Source organism: Anomaloglossus baeobatrachus, chromosome 7 (assembly GCF_048569485.1).
Source record: "Anomaloglossus baeobatrachus isolate aAnoBae1 chromosome 7, aAnoBae1.hap1, whole genome shotgun sequence".
Lineage (NCBI taxonomy): Eukaryota > Metazoa > Chordata > Amphibia > Anura > Aromobatidae > Anomaloglossus > Anomaloglossus baeobatrachus.
In genome coordinates, this window is record NC_134359.1 from 16035137 (window position 1) to 16056472 (window position 21336).

General features: G+C 48.6%; 1 protein-coding gene across 1 annotated transcript in view; it reads left to right on the plus strand.

The window, feature by feature from the left end:
• The window catches only part of SLC11A1 (solute carrier family 11 member 1), a 51408-nt gene that overhangs the window by 9309 nt on the left and 20763 nt on the right, over positions 1–21336 (plus strand). The window contains exons 2-8 of the mRNA XM_075317070.1: positions 10661–10761; positions 15457–15579; positions 15691–15810; positions 20128–20234; positions 20735–20805; positions 20886–20953; positions 21131–21286. Coding sequence (XP_075173185.1) covers positions 10661–10761; positions 15457–15579; positions 15691–15810; positions 20128–20234; positions 20735–20805; positions 20886–20953; positions 21131–21286 — 746 coding nt within the window. The remainder of the gene's footprint in view (positions 1–10660; positions 10762–15456; positions 15580–15690; positions 15811–20127; positions 20235–20734; positions 20806–20885; positions 20954–21130; positions 21287–21336) is intronic.

Sequence of the window (21336 nt, forward strand, 5' to 3'; positions counted from 1 at the left end):
TGACACAGCCTATACAGTAGAGTCTGGAGGAGCCATGATACAGCCTATACAGTAGAGTCTGGAGGAGCCATGACACAGCCTATACAGTAGAGTCTCGGTGAAGCCATGAAGCAGCCTATACAGTAGAGTCTCAGTGGAGCCATGATTCGGCCTATATAGAACAGTTCCTGAGAAGCCATGACACAGCCTATACAGTAGAGTCTCAGTGGAGCCATGATTCGTCCTATACAGTAGAATATGGTAGAGCCATGACAGTCCTGGTGGAGCCATGACACAGCCTATACAGAAGAGTCCCAGTGAAGTCATGACGCAGCTTATACAGTAGAGTATCAGTGGAGCCATGATTCGACCTATATAGTACACTTCCTGAGAAGCCATGGCACAGCCTATACAGTAGAGTCTGGAGGAGCCATGACACAGCCTATACAGTAGAGTCTGGAGGAGCCATGACACAGCCTATACAGTAGAGTCTCTGTGAAGCCATGACACAGCCTATAGAGAAGAGTCCCGGTAAAGCCATGACACAGCCTATAGAGAAGAGTCTCGGTAAAGCCATGACACAGCCCATACAGTAGAGTCTCAGTGGAGCCATGACACAGCCCATACAGTAGAGTCTGGTGGAGCCATGACACAGCCTATACAGTAGAGTCTGGAGGAGCCATGACACAGCCTATACAGTAGAGTCTGATGGAGCCATGACACAGCCTATACAGTAGAGTCTCAGTGGAGCCATGACACAGCCTATACAGTAGAGTCTGGAGGAGCCATGACACAGCCTATACAGTAGAGTCTGGTGGAGCCATGACACAGCCTATACAGTAGAGTCTGGAGGAGCCATGACACAGCCTATACAGTAGAGTCTGGTGGAGCCATGACACAGCCTATACAGTAGAGTCTGGTGGAGCCATGACACAGCCTATACAGTAGAGTCTGGAGGAGCCATGACACAGCCTATACAGTAGAGTCTGGTGGAGCCATGACACAGCCTATACAGTAGAGTCCGGTTGAGCCATGATTCGGCCTATACAGTAGAATGTGGTTGCACTATGTGGCGGCACTATGACTCAGCGTATACAGTGTTGTGCCTGACACACCAGGCTCGTGGTGCAATACTCATCACATGTAACAGCTGATACAGCGACTTTGCACTTTCCTACTATTTTGCAACAGTTGCACATCATGGACTTTATGAAAAACATAAAAAAAAACAAAAGAAGAGGGTTTTTTTGTTTTTTAGCTGATGACAATGAACGCTGCTGTCATTTTTGATACAAGTGCATCTTTATACTTAAAGGGGTTCTGGTCTGTGATAGAAGGTTAATTCATTGAGATAAACATGCAGTTTATTTGACAATGTAGGCTGTGTTCACACGATGAGTTTTTAGTGAGTTTTTGAATATAGAAGAATTTTACTAGTGGGATTTGTTTTCATTGCGTTTTTATTGTATTTTTAGCAGTTTGTGTCCTGTTTTGCTATGTCATACATACAATGTTACATGTTTCACGCTTCTTAAGCCCGCTACACACGCTTCAATATATCTCACAATCCGTCGTTGGGGTCAAGTTGTAAGTGACGCACATCCGGCATCGTTTGTGAGGTATCTGCGTGTGACATCTACGTGCGATCAGGATTGAACGCAAAACCGTTGATCGCAAACACATCGTATCTTTGTCTAGAATTGAGCGTTTTGTTGCACGAACCTAGTCAATTGTAACGTGTGACATCCCTCATACGATTTTGGTGTCTGATGCTATGTGCGCAGGTGTGCGCTCTGCACCGCAGCTTTAAAAAGGTCCGCTTCAGAGCGCAGCTGAAAAGCTGCGTTCTGAAGCGCCTCACAATGTCTGTCATTCACTAATCTCTGTCAGTCGGTCACTATCTCTGTCCCTCTCTCTCTGTCCATGTCAGTCTATCCCCCTCTCTCATATACTCACCGATCCCCGATCCCCGGCGCTGCACGGCGTTCACACTGCTCCGGCGGCTTTTACTGTTTTGAAAAAGCCGGCCGCCCATTAAACAATCTCGTATTCCCTGCTTTCCCCGCCCACCGGCGCCTATGATTGGTTACAGTGAGACACGCCCCCACGCTGAGTGACAGGTGTCACACTGCACCCAATCACAGCAGCCGGTGGGCGTGTCTATACTGAGTAGTGAAATAAATAATTAAATAATTAAAAAAAACGGCGTGCGGTTCCCCCCAATTTTAAAACCAGCCAGATAAAGCCATACGGCTGAAGGCTGGTATTCTCAGGATGGGGAGCTCCACGTTATAGGGAGCCCCCCAGCCTAACAATATCAGCCAGCAGCCGCCCAGAATTGCTGCATACATTATATGCGACAGTTCTGGGACTGTACCCGGCTCTTCCCGATTTGCCCTGGTGCGTTGGCAAATCGGGGTAATAAGGAGTTATTGGCAGCCCATAGCTGCCAATAAGTCCTAGATTAATCATGTCAGGCGTCTATGAGACACCCTCCATGATTAATCTGTAAATTACAGTAAATAAACACACACACCCGAAAAAATCCTTTATTAGAAATAAAAAACACAAACATATACCCTGGTTCACCACTTTAATCAGCCCCAAAAAGCCCTCCATGTCCGGCGTAATCCAGGATGCTCCAGCGTCGCATCCAGCGCTCCTGCATGGAGGTGACCGGAGCTGCAGCAGACACAGCCGCTCCGGTCACCTCCACACAGCTAATGAAGGCAATAGCGCGATCAGCTGAGCTGTCACTGAGGTTACCCGCTGTCACTGGATCCAGCGGAGGCCGCGGGTAACCTCAGTGACAGCTCAGCTGATCGCGCTACGCACCTCAGTTGCTGCGTGGAGGTGATAGGAGCGGCGGTGAGTAGCGCGATCAGCTGAGCTGTCACTGAGGTTACCTGCGGCCACCGCTGGATCCAGTGACAGCGGGTAACCTCACTGACACCTCAGCCGATCGCGCGGCTGTCTTCATTAGCTGTGTGGAGGTGACAGGAGCGGCTGTGTCTGCTGCGGCTCCGGTCACCTCCATGCAGCAGCGCTGGAAGCGACGCTGGAGCATCCTGGATTACGCCGGACAAGGAGGGCTTTTTGGGGCTGATTAAAGTGGTGAACCAGGGTATATGTTTGTGTTTTTTATTTCTAATAAAGGATTTTTTCGGGTGTGTGTGTTTATTTACTGTAATTTACAGATTAATCATGGAGGGTGTCTCATAGACGCCTGACATGATTAATCTAGGATTTAGTGGCAGCTATGGGCTGCCAATAACTCCTTATTACCCCGATTTGCCAACGCACCAGGGCAAATCGGGAAGAGCCGGGTACAATCCCAGAACTGTCGCATATAATGTATGCGGCAATTCTGGGCGGCTGTTGGCTGATATTGTTAGGCTGGGGGGCTCCCCATAACGTGGGGCTCCCCATCCTGAGAATACCAGCCTTCAGCCGTATGGCTTTATCTGGCTGGTTTTAAAATTGGGGGGGACCGCACGCCGTTTTTTTAATTATTTAATTATTTATTTCACTACACAGTATAGACACGCCCACCGGCTGCTGTGATTGGGTGCAGTGTGACACCTGTCACTCAGCGTGGGGGCGTGTCTCACTGCAACCAATCATAGGCGCCGGTGGGCGGGGAAAGCAGGGAATACCAGATTATTTAATGGGCGGCTGGCTTTTTCAAAAAAGTAAAAGCCGCCGGAGCAGTGTGAATGCCGTGCAGCGCCGGAGATCGGGGATCGGTGAGTATGAGAGAGGGCTGCTCAATTCAGTTACTCAGGAGTTTAGCGGTCACCGGTGAGTCCTTCACTGGTGACCGCTAATCAGGACGCGGCACAGACAGAGCCGCAGCATGACAATGAAGTCGGGTGAAGTTCACCTGAGTTCATTCTGACAGTGCGGCTCTGTCTGTGTCTGCTGTCATCTGCCATTCAGCTCTGCTACATGGCTGTCTGTGTCTGCTGTCATCTGCCATTCAGCTCTGCTACATGGCTGTCTGTGTCTGCTGTCAGCGGCCATGTAGCAGAGCTGAATGGCAGATGACATAGTAAAAACGCATCTCTATTCCTACACATTACACACGCTTGTCAAGTCAATAAATAAAAAAAAAAAAGGTGCCCAATGCATACGTCACAGATCACATGATCTAAAGGGTCGCACACAAAATTGATCAATTTAACATAGGCTACTAACGCACGTGTGACAGCAAATGAACGACCTATGTGCAATCTCATTAGATCGCATATGCGACCTGGGCGTGTCACATCGCATACGAGATCGCATCCCTAATTGTAAGGTGTAAAGCTGGCTTTAGAATACTCAATCTTCTATACAACTATAAAGCCTGCTTTACACACTTCAATAAATCTTTCAATCCGTCGTCGGGGTCAAGTTGTAAGTGACGCACATCCGGCATCGTTCGTGACGTGTTTGCGTGTGAAACCTACATGCGATCGATATTGAACGAAAATACGGTGATCGCATACACGTCGTTTATTCCTCATACATTGGACGTTTGGTAGTACGAAACTAGTGAATTGTAACGTGTGACATCCCTCATACGATTTTGGTGTCTGATGCTATGTGCGCAGGTGTGCGCTCTGCACCGCAGCTTAAAAAAGGTCCGCTTCAGAGCGCAGCTGAAAAGCTGCGCTCTGAAGCACCTCACAATGTCTGTCATTCACTAATCTCTGTCAGTCCGTCACTATCTCTGTCCCTCACTCTCTGTCCATGTCAGTCTATCCCTCTTACCCCCTCTCTCATATACTCACCGATCCCCGATCTCCAGCGCAGCGCTGCACGGCATTCACACTGCTCCGGCGGCTTTTACTGTTTTGAAAAAGCCGGCCGCCCATTAAACAATCTCGTATTCCCTGCTTACCCCGCCCACCGGCGCCTGTGATTGGTTACAGTGAGACACGCCCCCACGCTGAGTGACAGGTGTCACACTGCACCCAATCACAGCAGCCGGTGGGCGGGTCTATACTGTGTATTGAAATAAATAATTAAATAATTAAAAAAAACGGCGTGCGGTTCCCCCCAATTTTAAAACCAGCCAGATAAAGCCATACGGCTGAAGGCTGGTATTCTCAGGATGGGGAGCTCCACGTTATGGGGAGCCCCCCAGCCTAACAATATCAGCCAACAGCCGCCCAGAATTGCGACAGCTGAGCTGTCACTGAGGTTACCCGCTGTCACTGGATCCAGCGGTGGCCGCGGGTAACCTCAGTGACAGCAGTTGATCGCGCGGCTGTCTTCATTACCTGCGTGGAGGTGACCGGAGCGGCGGTGTCTTCTGCTGCTCCTGTCACCTGCATGCAGCAGAGCTGGACGCGACGCTGGAGGACTGTGGAGTACGCCGGACATGGAGGGTTTGTCGGGGGTTAATAAATTGGTAATGAGGGAATGTGTTTGTGTTTTTTATTTCTAATAAAGGATTTTTTCGTGTGTGTGTGTTTTTTTCACTGCACAGTATAGACACGCCCACCGGCTGCTGTGATTGGGTGCAGTGTGACACCTGTCACTCAGCGTGGGGGGCGTGTCTCACTGTAACCAATCATAGGCGCCGGTGGGCGGGGTAAGCAGGGAATACCAGATTGTTTAATGGGCGGCCGGCTTTTTCAAAACAGTAAAAGCCGCCGGAGCAGTGTGAATGCCGTGCAGCGCCGGGGATCGGGGATCGGTGAGTATGAGAGAGGGCTGCTCAATTCAGTCACTCAGGGGATTAGCGGTCACCGGTGAGTCCTTCACTGGTGACCGTTAATCAGGACGCGACACAGACAGAGCCGCAGCATGACCGTGAAGTCGGGTGAGGTTCACCCAAGTTCATTCTGACAGTGCGGCTCTGTCTGTGTCTGCTGTCATCTGCCATTCAGCTCTGCTACATGGCTGTCTGTGTCTGCTGTCATCTGCCATTCAGCTCTGCTACATGGCTGTCTGTGTCTGCTGTCAGCGGCCATGTAGCAGAGCTGAATGGCAGATGACATAGTAAAAACGCCTCCCTACACATTACACACGCTTGGCAAGTCAATAAATAAAAAAAAAAGGGTGCCCAATGCATACGTCACGGAACACATGATCTAAAGGATCGCACATAACATTGATCAATTTAACATAGACTACTAACGCTCGTGTGACAGCAAATGAACGACCTATGTGCAATCTCATTCAATCGCATATGCGACCTGGGCGTGTCACATCGCATACGAGATCGCATCCCTAATTGTAAGGTGTAAAGCAGGCTTAAGTATCGTTCAGACACTAGCCACGTCCTGAGACCGAGCAGGGAAGTAAGTGAGTCGTCTTGGGATCATCCTATCCTTTTTTTTTTATATGATCCCAGTGCAACAATCCCCCCACCCCCCAGCGATTACCTGTAATCTGCACAGAAACCGGCCAGCAAGTGTTGAATTTCCCAGCCCTACCTCCATAGCCTGTATCCTCCAGAGTAAAATGCTTATAGATGACCCATTAACTCCAAATTTCCTAAAAAAGTATTTAAAAATAGGTTTTACAATCAAGACAAACTACTTAAAGGGGTTTTCCCATGAACAAAGCTGATTTGGAATAACAATAATTTCCACAATTGGGTGTGTATTATAAAAAAAATTCTGTTCTGTGATCTTATAAATGTGTCGCTGCCACAGTATATGACAAAAGCCGGCAGCACTCATGCAGCCCCAAACCATGACCCTCTACCACCATGCCTGACTGTAGGCAGGGAACACTTGTCTTTGTGCTCCTCACTTGGTGCCGCCACACGCTGACACCATCTGAATCAATTTATCTTGCTCTCATGAGACCCCAGGACAGCTCCAGTAATCCATGTCCTTAGTCTGCTTGTTTTCAGCAAACTGTTTGCGGCTTTCTTGTGCATCATCTTTAGAAAAGGGACTACAGCCATGCAGATCAATGTGATGCAGTGTGCAGTGTATTGTCTGAGCACTGGCAGGCAGACCCCCCCCCACCCCTGTAACCTCTGCAGTAATGCTGGCAGCACTCATACGTCTTTTTGTAAAAGACAACGTCTGGATATGAAACTGAGCACATGCACTTAACTTCTGTGGTAAACCATGGCGAGGCCTGTTCTTAATGGATCCTCTCTAGTTAAACTGCTGTATGGTCTTGGCCACTGCGCTGCAGCTCAGTGTCAGGGTGGTGACATCTTGTTATAGCCTCGGCCATCTTTATGTAGAGCAACAATTCTTTTTTTTCAGATCCTCAGAGAATATAATATTTACAAAAATGTCAGGGGTGTACTCACTTTTGTGATATAGCAGAATAATGAGAGTATAATACAGGATGTAACTCAGGATCAGTACAAATAACAAATGTAATGTATGTACACAGTGACTGCTCCAGCAGAATAGTGAGTGCAGCTCTGGAGTATGATACAGGATATAACTCAGGATCAGTAATGTTATGTATGTACACAGTGACTGCACCAGCAGAATAGTGAGTGCAGCTCTGGAGTATAATACAGGATGTAACTCAGGATCAGTAATGTAATGTATGTACACAGTGACTGCACCAGCAGAATAGTGAGCGCAGCTCTGGAGTATAATACAGGAGGTAACTCAGGATCAGTAATGTAATGTATGTACACAGTGACTGCACCAGCAGAATAGTGAGTGCAGCTCTGGAGTATAATACAGGAGGTGACTCAGGATCAGTACAGGATCAGTAATGTAATGTATGTACATAGTGAGTGCACCAGCAGAATAGTGAGTGCAGCTCTGGAGTATAATACAGGAGGTAACTCAAGATCAGTAATGTAATGTATGTACATAGTGACTGCACCAGCAGAATAGTGAGTGCAGCTCTGGAGTATGATACAGGATATAACTCAGGATCAGTAACGTAACGTATGTACACAGTGACTACACCAGCAGAATAGTGAGTGCAGCTCTGGAGTATAATACAGGAGGTAACTCAGGATCTGTAATGTAATGTATGTACATAGTGACTGCACCAGCAGAATAGTGAGTGCATCTCTGGAGTATAATACAGGAGGTAAGTCAGGATCAGAAATGTAATGTATGTACACAGTGACTCAATGTTTTATCTTTTAGATTTTCCAGGGCCTCGTGGTACAAGGTCATGAGAAAATAAAAATACTGCTTAATTTACACTTGGTCTTTGGAGTTTATATTCTTCTGTTCCTCAATAACCACTGTAAAATGCTGAAGGTGAATGTGTAATGTGAATGTAAAGGAACAGCTCTTCTTATCTCTATTTGCTGTACATTTAGATATAATGTATTGCTCCCTGTTATCAGCCACTTGAGGCTGACTATGGAATATTTCTGTGGGATGCATAACAGGAAGTGGAGGAAGTTTGTGTCTTCATAGCTCGTTGCTTTCTAGCATCTGTCTATGTGGGACTGATAGCAGCTGCAGGTTTTTGCAGACATCTTACTTTAGATTCATTCGCTTTTTATGGTTACTTACATCTCCGCACTTTCACCCTTCCCTTCGTGATGCGGCTAAGTTTGATTTTTACATTTTTGTTATTTCCTCCTTTTCTTCCCAGGGTTATAACTTTTTCATTTTTCTGTCCACATAGGCATATGATAACTTGGTTTTTGCAGGACACAATGTATCTTTGAATGATTCCATTCATTTTACCCCTTAGAGTACTGTAAAACAGGGAAAAAGTTACGCCGTACATTTACGGTGGATGTTATGAAGGGGTTAACAGAAACTGGAAAAAAAAGGAATAGAAACATGCTCAATTCATTTTCTTTGACAATTAACACCAATCACGAGGACTTTCCGCAAGTGTCGTCATCTGGAGGCAGTCATCTGCTGTGATCAGGCGACGCCGGTTATGAAATGTGGTGACGCAGACTATTGCGCCATAATGTAACTCCTGCGCTGTCAGATCAGGCGGCAGCCGCCATACTGGCCATCATATTGTGACTGGTGGGACAGGTGGAAGGGTTTGGGCTTGGGGGCCGAATTTGTCCCTTAATCCTGCAGAACTGGGAAATCGGGTCCATTGTGGGGATTCCAGAATTTCTTGTCACTTTGTAACATGAGCCTCGCTTGTATTTGGCAGCGGTTTCCAGTTCTGTGAACGCCGCCTGCAGTGCAAAGTCTCCATTCTGCTGGAATTGTATGTGCAAAGTTATACTGATACATAGATATACACTTTCACCTGCAGCCAAAGATCTGACAGGTGTTTAGCAAATCAATATAAAGAAAAAGAAACATAATTACAATAGCCCCAGGGTCCCCCATTCTTTACACTGCTGGCTGCGTTCCAACAACCCAAAAATTGTGGAAAATAGAAGCAAACTGTTGTGCACACGGCCGTATTGTGGCTCCGTACGTCACACGCGACTATAGCTCATTAAGGCTACTTTCACACATCCGGTTTGAGCACTGCGGCTCAATCCGGCTGTGAAAACTATGCAACGGATGCGGCGAAAACACCGCATCCTTTGCATAAGTTTTTACATGCGGCCCGTCCGGTTTTTTCCGGTTGCGGCATGCTACTGAGCATGCGCAGTGGAAAAAACCGCATGCGGCGAGCGGATGCGTTTTTTTCCGCATCGCGCCGCAACCGGCCTCCATAGGTATGCATTGAAAAATGCGCCGCAGCGGCCGGATGCGGCGCGATGCGGTGTTTTTTGCCGGAGCAAAAAACGTTGCAGGGAACGTTCGATCCGGCCGCGGCATCGGCTAAATCTGCCGCGTGCGGCAAAAACCGGACCGAACGCAAGCCCCTGCGGCACAATACGGCACTAATGTAAGTCTATGCAAAAAAAAAACGCAACCGGCGTTACAAAAGCCGGTTGCGGTTTTTCTGCAGAACGCCGTATTGTGCCGCAGAGCAAAAATCCGGATGTGTGAAAGTAGCCATACCTGGAAACTTTTACAGAAGCTGTTCAAGAAGTTTCGTTTCATACTTTGTGCAGAGAAAATGTTTGACTCATATTCATCTCCTCTTTAGGTCATCATACTCTTCAATGATTCCTGCGCGCCCGTTTCTCCCACCCCTAAATTATAGCATTGCGCACAAGAAACCTTGTGAAAGTACAAGTTTACTGATGTTTTTCTAAATCTTCTGGGAGTCAAGGAGATATTCCACTTTTTCTGGAGGGTCCTAGATATTTTTAAAGAACTGGCAAGACAAAAATCATCTGATTGTATTACCAATGTATATTTTCCCTTGAATGTAGCAATGGCTACCATAATAACCCCCCATTCTTTACACTGCTGGCTGCTTACAGTACTATGCTTGTACCTGTCTAGATGAGCCAGAATTGAGAGAGGGACAGATAGTTACATTTTTGCTTTTGCAACCTAACCCTTTTATTTATTATGCAATTCATTAAATAGCAATCCTTTGATACATTGTTACTTTTCATGTCATTCCCTTCAGCCTCAGCCATGACCTGACATTGGACTGTGGAGAATGAATATATTCTGCGGTGGGAACCTATCCAGCTAAAAGGGGGTAATTCCAATAATATTTCGGGTAGCTGATGCTAATATTGTAGCACTTGACTTATGTTATCTAAATATCTAAAAAATTATCCTAAACATTCATGAGTTCTTCTCTTGGAGCGGCTGATAACAGAGGAAAACCAACCGGAACCTTCTCACCTGATATGGCCGAATACATGATTATGCACTATGATAAGTCCAGATTTTTTTATCTTTTTCTTAAGAGTCACCAAGGAATCGAGGATATGGAGCCATTGAAAAACAAAGTAATGAAGAAGGATCCACTTACCTGGACGAGAAGATATCTATACCGTCCTCAGGGAGGGTGAGTGATGACAGATCATGGCCGTCTGGCAATCTGGCACTGAGGTTATAGAAAAGGAATTTGAACTATATTTTTAATTAATAATTTGTATTAAAATGTTTATGTATTTCTCATAATATAATATGATAACTAGGGGTGTAACAAGTAATCGTGGGGCGCTGTGATTAGCTCCCTCCCTCTGATGTGGCCTAATAAACGGATATTGTCCTTAGGAAACATTAAAAAAAGCCATTAACCTTTCCACCCTATAAACTATGCTTGACTCTTTGGAAATGTCTCATCTCCTAGATAGATACACAGTGACCATGTGACGCTGCTGCCTATAGATACATTGTAACACAGGCCGGCCTTGTTCCCGAAATCCCAGAAAAACATTTTAGATTCACAAGATCGATGTCCCAGACTAAAAAGTCATTATCACTGCTGCCAATCAACTGAGGACAGAAGTCAGGAATCATGTCCATACTGGAGGCCGGGTGCACAAATATTGTTTCTTTTATAAAATCCACCACAAGAATTTTGAGAAATGGCTAAAAAGATGCAATTTCCTTTAAACTTTTGAATTTATGTGCAAAATGTATCATCCTGACATCCCCTCCCCTTTAAATATATCTTACTAGAGTTTATGGAGTTAAAAAGGACATCAACTCCCTATCTTTGATATAAACCTAATGGATAAAGCATAAACTATAGTCATTAACGTCTACATGTAAAGGCAATGCATAAAAGTCAAGAATTTCTGCTAAATACACATTTTTACATATGATAGTTTATTGGTTAGTAATAGTGATCCAGGTCATATTCCTGGTGGTCAAGAGAAGTTTAGGGATTTATATTTAGTATTTATGATGGCACCAAATGGATTAATACTGTTATTAGTGGGGCCCTAGATACGTGATAAGATTCTCTCTGCAGCCACCACTATAGGGAGCTCCCTGTATGCAGAGATACATGATAAGATCCTGTCTGCAGCCACCACTAGGGGGAGCTCCCTGTATGCAGAGATACATGATAAGATCCTGTCTGCAGCCACCACTAGGGGGAGCTCCCTGTATACAGAGATACATGATAAGATCCTGTCTGCAGCCACCACTAGGGGGAGCTCCCTGTATACAGAGATACATGATAAGATTCTGTCTGCAGCCACCACTAGGGGGAGCTCCCTGTATACAGAGATACATGATAAGATCCTGTCTGCAGCCATCACTAGGGGGAGCTCCCTGTATACAGAGATACATGATAAGATCCTGTCTGCAGTCACCACTAGGGGGAGCTCCCTGTATACAGAGATACATGATAAGATCCTGTCTGCAGCCACCACTAGGGGGAGCTCCCTGTATACAGAGATACATGATAAGATCCTGTCTGCAGCCACCACTAGGGGGAGCTCCCTGTATACAGAGATACATGATAAGATCCTGTCTGCAGCCACCACTAGAGGGAGCTCCCTGTATACAGAGATACATGATAAGATTCTGTCTGCAGCCACCACTAGGGGGAGCTCCCTGTATAGAGAGATACATGATAAGATTCTGTCTGCAGCCACTACTAGGGGGAGCTCCCTGTATACAGAGATACATGATAAGATCCTGTCTGCAGCCACCACTAGGGGGAGCTCCCTGTATACAGAGATACATGATAAGATCCTGTCTGCAGCCACCACTAGGGGGAGCTCCCTGTATACAGAGATACATGATAAGATTCTGTCTGCAGCCACCACTAGGGGGAGCTCCCTGTATACAGAGATACATGATAAGATCCTGTCTGCAGCCACCACTAGGGGGAGCTCCCCGTATACAGAGATACATGATAAGATCCTGTCTGGAGTCACCACTAGGGGGAGCTCCCCGTATACAGAGATACATGATAAGATCCTGTCTGCAGTCACCACTAGGGGGAGCTCCCTGTATACAGAGATACATGATAAGATTCTGTCTGAAGCCACCACTAGGGGGAGCTCCCTGTATACAGAGATACATGATAAGATCCTTTCTGCAGCCACCACTAGGGGGAGCTCCTTGTATACAGAGATACATGATAAGATCCTGTCTGCAGCCACCACTAGGGGGAGCTCCCTGTATACAGATACATGAAAAGATCCAGTCTGCAGTCACCACTAGGGGGAGCTCCCTATATAGAGATACATGATAAGATTCTGTCTGTAGCCACCACTAGGGGGAGCTCCCTGTATACAGATACATGATAAGATTCTGTCTGAAGCCACCACTAGGGGGAGCTCCCTGTATACAGAGATACATGATGAGATTCTGTCTGCAGCCACCACTAGGGGGAGCTCCTTGTATACAGAGATACATGATAAGATCCTATCTGCAGCCACCACTAGGGGGAGCTCCCTGTATACAGAGATACATGATAAGATCCTGTCTGCAGCCACCACTAGGGGGAGCTCCCTGTATACAGAGTTACAGGATAAGATTCTGTCTGCAGACACCACTAGGGGAGCTCCCTGTATACAGAGATACATGATAAGATCCTGTCTGCAGCCACCACTAGGGGGAGCTCCCTGTATACAGATACATGATAAGATCCTGTCTGCAGCCACCACTAGAGGGAGCTCCCTGTATACAGAGACACATGATAAGATCCTGTCTGCAGCCACCACTAGAGGGAGCTCCCTGTATACAGAGACACATGATAAGATCCTGTCAGCAGCCACCACTAGAGGGAGCTCCCTGTATACAGAGACACATGATAAGATCCTGTCAGCAGCCACCACTAGAGGGAGCTCCCTGTATGCAGAGATACATGATAAGATTCTGTCTGCAGCCACCACTAGGGGAAGCTCCCTGTATACAGAGACACATGATAAGATCCTGTCAGCAGCCACCACTAGAGGGAGCTCCCTGTATACAGAGACACATGATAAGATCCTGTCTGCAGCCACCACTAGGGGGAGCTCCCTGTATACAGAGACACATGACAAGATCCTGTCTGCAGCCACCACTAGGGGGAGCTCCCTGTATACAGAGACACATGATAAGATCCTGTCTGCAGCCACCACTAGGGGGAGCTCCCTGTATACAGATACATGATAAGATCCTGTCTGCAGCCACCACTAGAGGGAGCTCCCTGTATACAGAGACACATGATAAGATCCTGTCTGCAGCCACCACTAGAGGGAGCTCCCTGTATACAGAGACACATGATAAGATCCTGTCAGCAGCCACCACTAGATGGAGCTCCCTGTATACAGAGATACATGATAAGATCCTGTCTGCAGCCACCACTAGGGGGAGCTCCCTGTATACAGAGATACATGATAAGATCCTGTCTGCAGCCACCACTAGGGGGAGCTCCCTGTATACAGAGATACATGATAAGATCCTGTCTGCAGTCACCACTAGGGGGAGCTCCCCGTATACAGAGATACATGATAAGATCCTGTCTGCAGTCACCACTAGGGGGAGCTCCCTGTATACAGAGATACATGATAAGATTCTGTCTGCAGCCACCACTAGGGGGGGATCCCTGTATACAGAGATACATGATAAGATCCTGTCTGCAGCCACCACTAGGGGGAGCTCGCTGTATACAGAGATACATGATAAGATCCTGTCTGCAGTCACCACTAGGGGGAGCTCCCCGTATACAGAGATACATGATAAGATCCTGTCTGCAGTCACCACTAGGGAGAGCTCCCCATATACAGAGATACATGATAAGATCCTGTCTGCAGTCACCACTAGGGGGAGCTCCCTGTATACAGAGATACATGATAAGATCCTGTCTGCAGCCACCACTAGGGGGAGCTCCCTGTATACAGATACATGAAAAGATCCAGTCTGCAGTCACCACTAGGGGGAGCTCCCTATATAGAGATACATGATAAGATTCTGTCTGTAGCCACCACGAGGGGAGCTCCCTGTATACAGATACATGATAAGATCCTGTCTGCAGCCACCACTATAGGGAGCTCCCTTTATACAGAGATACATGATGAGATTCTATCTGCAGCCACCACTAGGGGGAGCTCCTTGTATACAGAGATACATGATAAGATCCTGTCTGCAGCCACCACTAGGGGGAGCTCCCTGTATACAGAGATACATGATAAGATCCTGTCTGCAGCCACCACTAGGGGAGCTCCCTGTATACAGAGATACATGATAAGATCCTGTCTGCAGCCACCACTAGGGGGAGCTCCCTGTATACAGAGATACATGATAAGATTCTGTCTGCAGCCACCACTAGGGGGAGCTCCCTGTATACAGAGATACATGATAAGATCCTGTCTGCAGCCACCACTAGGGGAAGCTCCCTGTATACAGAGATACATGATAAGATCCTGTCTGCAGCCACCACTAGGGGGAGCTCCCTGTATACAGAGATACATGATAAGATCCTGTCTGCAGCCACCACTAGGGGGAGCTCCCTGTATACAGAGATACATGATAAGATTCTGTCTGCAGCCACCACTAGGGGGAGCTCCCTGCCAATGGCTGAATACCATTGACTACAATACTAGCAGATAGACTCTGTAAGTAGCTCCCTGTATTGGTGGCGTGGTTGGGCCGCCTGAGCCTCTGGACTCCATTGCTGTTCCGGTTATGCCAGGGTTGCGGCTCCATTCTTTAGTACCTTCCCCCTCTGATTCATGTGGCCTTATGATTGAATTAATTTACCCCTCATGCTTTATCTGACCCACTTTCTGTTCTGTGTGTCCCCCCCCCCCAGACAGGATTCAGCTTCCGCAAGCTCTGGGCATTTACCGGGCCTGGGTTCCTCATGAGCATCGCTTACCTGGACCCTGGAAACGTTGAGTCTGACCTGCAGTGCGGAGCAATTGCCGGATTTAAGGTAGGAGCCAAATCTTTTACCCCGCACTCAATGAATAGCGAGATTTGCATCAGTTGCCGGACATTCTGCCATCACGTCCCGATTAACGGTGTTATCTCTGTGTGTTTCCAGCTCCTGTGGGTTCTCCTTGCCGCTACCTTCCTGGGTCTTGTGTGCCAGCGGCTCGCTATACGGCTGGGAGTGGTAACTGGCAGAGATTTGGCTCAGGTTTGCCATTCCTACTACCCAAAGGTAAGGTTATACTCCCCAGTCACATCACTCAGATACATTGTCTTCTTCTCTAGTCACAGCTACACACATGAAAATAATGTGACGAAAGGGACATGCTAAATCAAGGTGCGTCCACTAATTAGCATCACAGTTATCTTGCAATCAGTCAGTGGACCTGTATATAGGGCTACAGATACTCACTGTGCTGATTGGTTACATGGTGTCTACCACACTCAATATGGACCAGAGGAAACGAAGGAAAGAGTTGTCTCAGGAGATTAGAAAGAAAATGATAGACAATCATATTAAAGGTAAAGGTTATAAGAACATATCCAAGCAGATTGATGTTCCTGTGACTACAGTTGCACATATTATTCAGAAATTTAAGATCCATGGGACTGTACCCAACCTCCCTGGACGTGGCCGCAGGAGGAAAAATTGATGACAAATCAAAGAGTCGGATAATAGAAATGGTAACAAAAGAGCCCAGAAAAACTTCTCAAGAGATTAAAGCTGAACTTCAAGCTCAAGGAACATCAGTGTCAGATCGCACCATCCGTCGTTGTTTGAGCCAAAGTGGACTTCATGGGAGGCGACCAAAGAGGACACCATTGTTGAAAAAAAACATAAAAAAGTCAGAGTGGAATCTGCCAAACTACATGTTGATAAGCCACAAAGCTTCTGGGAGAATGTCCTATGAACAGATGAGGCAAAAATGGAACTTTTTGCCAAGGCACCTTGGCTCTATGTTCACAGATGGAAAAATGAAGCAAATCAAAAAAAGAACACTGTCCCTACAGTGAAACACGGAGGAGGCTCTGTTATATTGTGGGGCTGCTTTGCTGCATCTGGCACAGGGTGTCTTGAATCTGTGCAGGGTACAATGAAATCTCAAGACTATCAAGGGATTCTAGAGAGAAATGTGCTGCCCAGTGTCAGAAAGCTTAGGCTCAGTCGCAGGTCATGGGTCTTGCAACAGGATAATGACCCAAAACACAGCTAAAAACACCCAAGAATGGCTAAGAGGAAAACATTGGACTATTCTGAAGTGGCTTCTATGAGCCCAGACCTAAATCCTATGGAGCATCTTTGGAAAGAGCTGAAACGTCTGAAAAGGCAACAAACACCAGACACAAGGAGCAGTTTACTCTTGAGGAGTCGCCAAAATATCTGTGGAGAGGAGTAGAAGTCTCATTGACAGTTACAGGAATGGTCTGATTGTCTCAAAAGGTTGTGCAACAAAATATTAAGAGGAGGAAGAGGAGGAGGAAGAGGTGGAGGATTCATTTCTGTCCAGGCCGATTTCATGAGTGGAAGCAGAAAAGCAGCAATGTCTGATTTTCATTTGCTCATTTTCATAGATTTTTTATTTATTATTACTTTAGTCAGGTTTAAGTTATTTCTGTGACCATTGTGGGCTTTACTTTCATTAAACGAAGGGAGACCAACAATTTTGGCCACTTGTGTAAAGCTTCAATCACAGTTCTGCTGGTTTCCTGTTACCAGACTGTATTGTGAGAGCTAGGATGAGCGTTACATTGGTAGTCACAGCGCCTGTACACCTTAGATAGCGGGCGGCCATACACCTTAGATAGCGGGCGGCCATACACCTTAGATAGCAGGCGGCCATACACCTTAGATAGCGGGCGGCCATACACCTTAGATAGCAGGCGGCCATACACCTTAGATAGCGGGCGGCCATACACCTTAGATAGCGGGCGGCCATACACCTTAGATAGCGGATGGCCATACACCTTAGATAGCGGGTGGCCAACACCTTAGATAGCAGGCGGCCATACACCTTAGATAGCGGGTGGCCAACACCTTAGATAGCAGGCGGCCATACAGCTTATATAGCAGGCGGCCATACACCTTAGATAGCGGGTGGCCATACACCTTAGATAGCGGGCGGCCATACACCTTAGATAGCGGGCGGCCATACACCTTAGATAGCGGGCGGCCATACACCTTAGATAGCGGGCGGCCATACACCTTAGATAGCAGGCGGCCATACACCTTAGATAGCGGGCGGCCATACACCTTAGATAGCAGGCGGCCATACACCTTAGATAGCGGGCGGCCATACACCTTAGATAGCGGGCGGCCATACACCTTAGATAGCGGATGGCCATACACCTTAGATAGCGGGTGGCCAACACCTTAGATAGCAGGCGGCCATACACCTTAGATAGCGGGTGGCCAACACCTTAGATAGCAGGCGGCCATACAGCTTATATAGCAGGCGGCCATACACCTTAGATAGCGGGTGGCCATACACCTTAGATAGCGGGTGGCCATACACCTTAGATAGCGGGCGGCCATACACCTTAGATAGCAGGCGGCCATACACCTTAGATAGCAGGCGGCCATACAGCTTATATAGCAGGCGGCCATACACCTTAGATAGCGGGTGGCCATACACCTTAGATAGCGGGTGGCCATACACCTTAGATAGCGGGCGGCCATACACCTTAGATAGCGGGCGGCCATACACCTTAGATAGCGGGCGGCCATACACCTTAGATAGCAGGCGGCCATACACCTTAGATAGCGGGCGGCCATACACCTTAGATAGCGGGCGGCCATACACCTTAGATAGAGGGCGGCCATACACCTTAGATAGCAGGCGGCCATACACCTTAGATAGCAGGCGGCCATACACCTTAGATAGCAGGCGGCCATACACCTTAGATAGCAGGCGGCCATACACCTTAGATAGCAGGCGGCCATACACCTTAGATAGCGGGCGGCCCTACACCTTAGATAGCAGGCGGCCATACACCTTAGATAGCAGGCGGCCATACACCTTAGATAGCGGGTGGCCATACACCTTAGATAGCAGGCGGCCATATACCTTAGATAGCAGGCGGCCATACACCTTAGATAGCGGGCGGCCATACACCTTAGATAGCGGGCAGCCATACACCTTAGATAGTGGACGGCCATACACCTTAGATAGCGGGCGGCCATACACCTTAGATAGCGGGCGGCCATACACCTCGCAGCAGGTGACGCTCGGCTCACGCTCGCAGCAGGTGACGCTCGGCTCAGGCTCGCAGCAGATGACGCTCGGCTCACGCTCGCAGCAGATGACGCTCGGCTCACGCTCGCAGCAGATGACGCTCGGCTCACGCTCGCAGCAGATGACGCTCGGCTCACGCTCGCAGCAGATGACGCTCGGCTCACGCTCGCAGCAGATGACGCTCGGCTCACGCTCGCAGCAGGTGACGCTCGGCTCACGCTCGCAGCAGGTGACGCTCGGCTCACGCTCGCAGCAGGTGACGCTCGGCTCAGGGCCGCAGCAGATGACGCTCGGCTCAGGCTCTCAGCAGATGACGCTCGGCTCACGCTCGCAGCAGATGACGCTTGGCTCACGCTCGCAGCAGATGACGCTCGGCTCAGGCTCTCAGCAGATGACGCTCGGCTCAGGCTCTCAGCAGATGACGCTTGGCTCACGCTTGCAGCAGATGACGCTCAGCTCACGCTCTCAGCAGATGACGCTCGGCTCAGGCTCTCAGCAGATGACGCTCGGCTCACGCTTGCAGCAGATGACGCTCGGCTCACGCTTGCAGCAGATGACGCTCGGCTCACGCTCGCAGCAGATGACACTCGGCTCACGCTCGCAGCAGATGACGCTCGGCTCACGCTCGCAGCAGGTGACGCTCGGCTCACGCTCGCAGCAGGTGACGCTCGGCTCAGGCTTGCAGCAGATGATGCTCGGCTCACGCTCGCAGCAGGTGACGCTCGGCTCAGGCTCGCAGCAGGTGACGCTCGGCTCACGCTCGCAGCAGGTGACGCTCGGCTCACGCTCGCAGCAGATGACGCTCGGCTCACGCTCGCAGCAGATGACGCTCGGCTCACGCTCGCAGCAGATGACGCTCGGCTAACGCTCGCAGCAGATGACGCTCGGCTCACGCTCCCAGCAGATGACGCTCGGCTCACGCTCGCAGCAGGTGACGCTCGGCTCACGCTCGCAGCAGGTGACGCTCGGCTCACGCTCGCAGCAGGTGACGCTCGGCTCAGGCTCGCAGCAGGTGACGCTCGGCTCACGCTCGCAGCAGGTGACGCTCGGCTCACGCTCGCAGCAGATGACGCTCGGCTCACGCTCGCAGCAGATGACGCTCGGCTCACGCTCGCAGCAGATGACGCTCGGCTAACGCTCGCAGCAGATGACGCTCGGCTCACGCTCCCAGCAGATGACGCTCGGCTCACGCTCGCAGCATATGACGCTCGGCTCACGCTCGCAGCAGATGACGGTCGGCTCACGCTCGCAGCAGCATTGCTTTTAGAAGACCGATTCATATTGATACTGTATATAATCCATATTCTTCCTCTTAGGCTCCTCGCTGGATTCTGTGGGTCTTAGTGGAAATAGCCATAATTGGGTCTGATATGCAGGAAGTTATTGGTACTGCCATTGCTTTTAGCCTTCTGTCATCGGGACGGTAAGATCCTCATATATGTCTATACAAACTAACCAGAGAGTGCAGCAGACACCGTGTGCACCAAAATGCATTAAGATACTTCTTGAGACCTGGCATTAATAAGTGCCGCACTGTTATGGAGGTAATGGGGCGATACCTCTATGAGGGCCCTGTGGCTGTTTCTATTGTACGAGCCTATGGTTTATACTGTTGGGGGGTCTTGGTTGGCATTTTTCAGGGGCTCTTGCTGGCACTGTTATAAGAACATGTAACTAATATTATTATGTAACAGTCACTCTGATACTGTTCTGGAAGTCATATTACATTATAGCTGGCACTACTATGGGGTAACTCTGATTATTGGGAGTCTTTGTGCGTGTCATTGTTATGGAGGTCCTATGGCTCGCACTATTACAGGGGCCATCTGCCTGGTAACATTATGTGGGTCTTTGTGGCTGGTTTTGTTATGGGGGGGTCTATTATAGGGGGGCACTGCTCATTATCCCGTCCATGTTTTGCAGGATCCCCCTTTGGGGCGGCGTCCTCATCACCATCATTGACACGCTCTTCTTCCTCTTCCTGGATAAATATGGTGAGATTATGGGACTATAATCCGGATTATGTCACCAATGGTTTAATCTCGGTCCCATCATTGTCCTGTGTGCCCCCCAGGTCTCCGGAAGCTGGAAGCTTTCTTCGCCTTACTCATTACTATCATGGCGGTGACATTTGGCTATGAGGTGAGGACGGTGATTGTGGGGAGGGGAGCGCAGCGTCCCCCATGTTCTGTCCCTTCTTCCTTGTCCGCCTAGTATGTAGCCGCCATTGTAGGCCGCTGTGGAGCCGTCACCTTGTCACTTAGCCACCAGCCCCTGCTCCCCCTATATTCATGGTCGTGCTTTCCTTCTCTGCCGCAGTACGTGGTGGTGCGTCCGGACCAGAGAGAGGTGATAAAGGGCATGTTCTACCCGTACTGTTCCGGCTGCGGATCTGATGAGTTGCTCCAGGCTGTGGGCATCATTGGCGCCATCATCATGCCGCACAACATCTACCTGCACTCCTCACTCGTCAAGGTAATGTCCTATAGCGCTGGGGGACGCGGCGGACGGTCTCCTGTCTGTCT